The sequence below is a fragment of the Corvus brachyrhynchos genome, unplaced genomic scaffold, assembly GCF_000691975.1.
Source record: "Corvus brachyrhynchos isolate BGI_N302 unplaced genomic scaffold, ASM69197v1 scaffold555, whole genome shotgun sequence".
In the NCBI taxonomy this organism is placed as follows: domain Eukaryota; kingdom Metazoa; phylum Chordata; class Aves; order Passeriformes; family Corvidae; genus Corvus; species Corvus brachyrhynchos.
The window spans coordinates 153,151-154,131 of NW_008238357.1; the positions used below are offsets into that span (position 1 = coordinate 153,151).

General features: G+C 67.8%; 1 protein-coding gene across 1 annotated transcript in view; it reads right to left on the reverse strand.

The window, feature by feature from the left end:
* Positions 1-492: 492 nt before the first annotated feature.
* The window catches only part of KIAA1324 (KIAA1324 ortholog), an 11,708-nt gene continuing 11,219 nt past the window's right edge, over positions 493-981 (reverse strand). Inside the window, exon 20 of the mRNA XM_017735504.1 lies at positions 493-945. Within this exon, the coding sequence (XP_017590993.1) occupies positions 766-945 (180 nt within the window). The 3' untranslated portion in view covers positions 493-765. The remainder of the gene's footprint in view (positions 946-981) is intronic.

Sequence of the window (981 nt, forward strand, 5' to 3'; positions counted from 1 at the left end):
CCGCGGGTCTGCCCGCGCACCCCGAGCACCTCCGGGGTTCCTCAGCCACATCCCGGGGATACTGGTGGGCAGTGGGGACCTCCTAGCCGAAGACGCCCCGCACCCCAGTTGCGCACGGGAGTCCCAAAGGCTGCTCTACGCCCCTCTACAGAACCCCATGGCACGACTGTAGCTGTCCATGGTACCGCATGTCACCCCATGTCACCTCACCGTCCCCTCCCTGGGGGTCCCGGCGGGGTCTTGGTGCCTCCACCCATGTGGGGGACCCTATCCCCCTTCGCCCCCCGAGGGGGCATGGAGGTGGAAGTCAAAGTTCCGCTGGCCCCGCCACGTGTGCACCCCTAGCCCAGCCCGAGGTACCCACTCCCACGTGTGTGACACCCCGCGCACACCCCCACACCCTCCCTCCACCCATTTTGGGTGCCCACGCTCCGCTCCCCGCACCCCCTACGCGTGCCCCCCTCCAGCCCCGTATGCCCACACACACGAAGCCCTTGTACAAACCCCACTCCTGTATTTGGTATTTTTGGGTGCTCGGTATGGGGAGGACACGGGGGGGGCACGGGTGGGGCCACACGTACAAAAGCCGTAACGAAGCTCCGGTCCGAAGCGGGTCCCTAAGGCCACTTTGAGGGGGACGGGGGGTGGGTCGTGGGTACCCCGCCTTCCCTTCACAGCTGCCTGGGGGCAGGGCGTCTGTGGGTGCCCCCTGCCCCGTCACAGCTCCCGGGAGGGCTGGGGGATGAGAGTGTGTCCCCCGTCCTCTTACAGCTCCCGATCGGTGCTGCTGGATGAGGTCTTGAGCGGAACCGAGTCGAATCCATCCGGCATCCGCTGTGGGGTGGGGAAACTGAGGCCCGGAGCCCTCCTGTGGTGGGGAAACTGAGGCCCGGAGCCCCCCGGGGTGGGGAAACTGAGGGCTGGAGCCCCCTCGGGCTGGCGAAACTGAGGCACAGAGCCCCCAGGGCTGGGGGAAGTGAG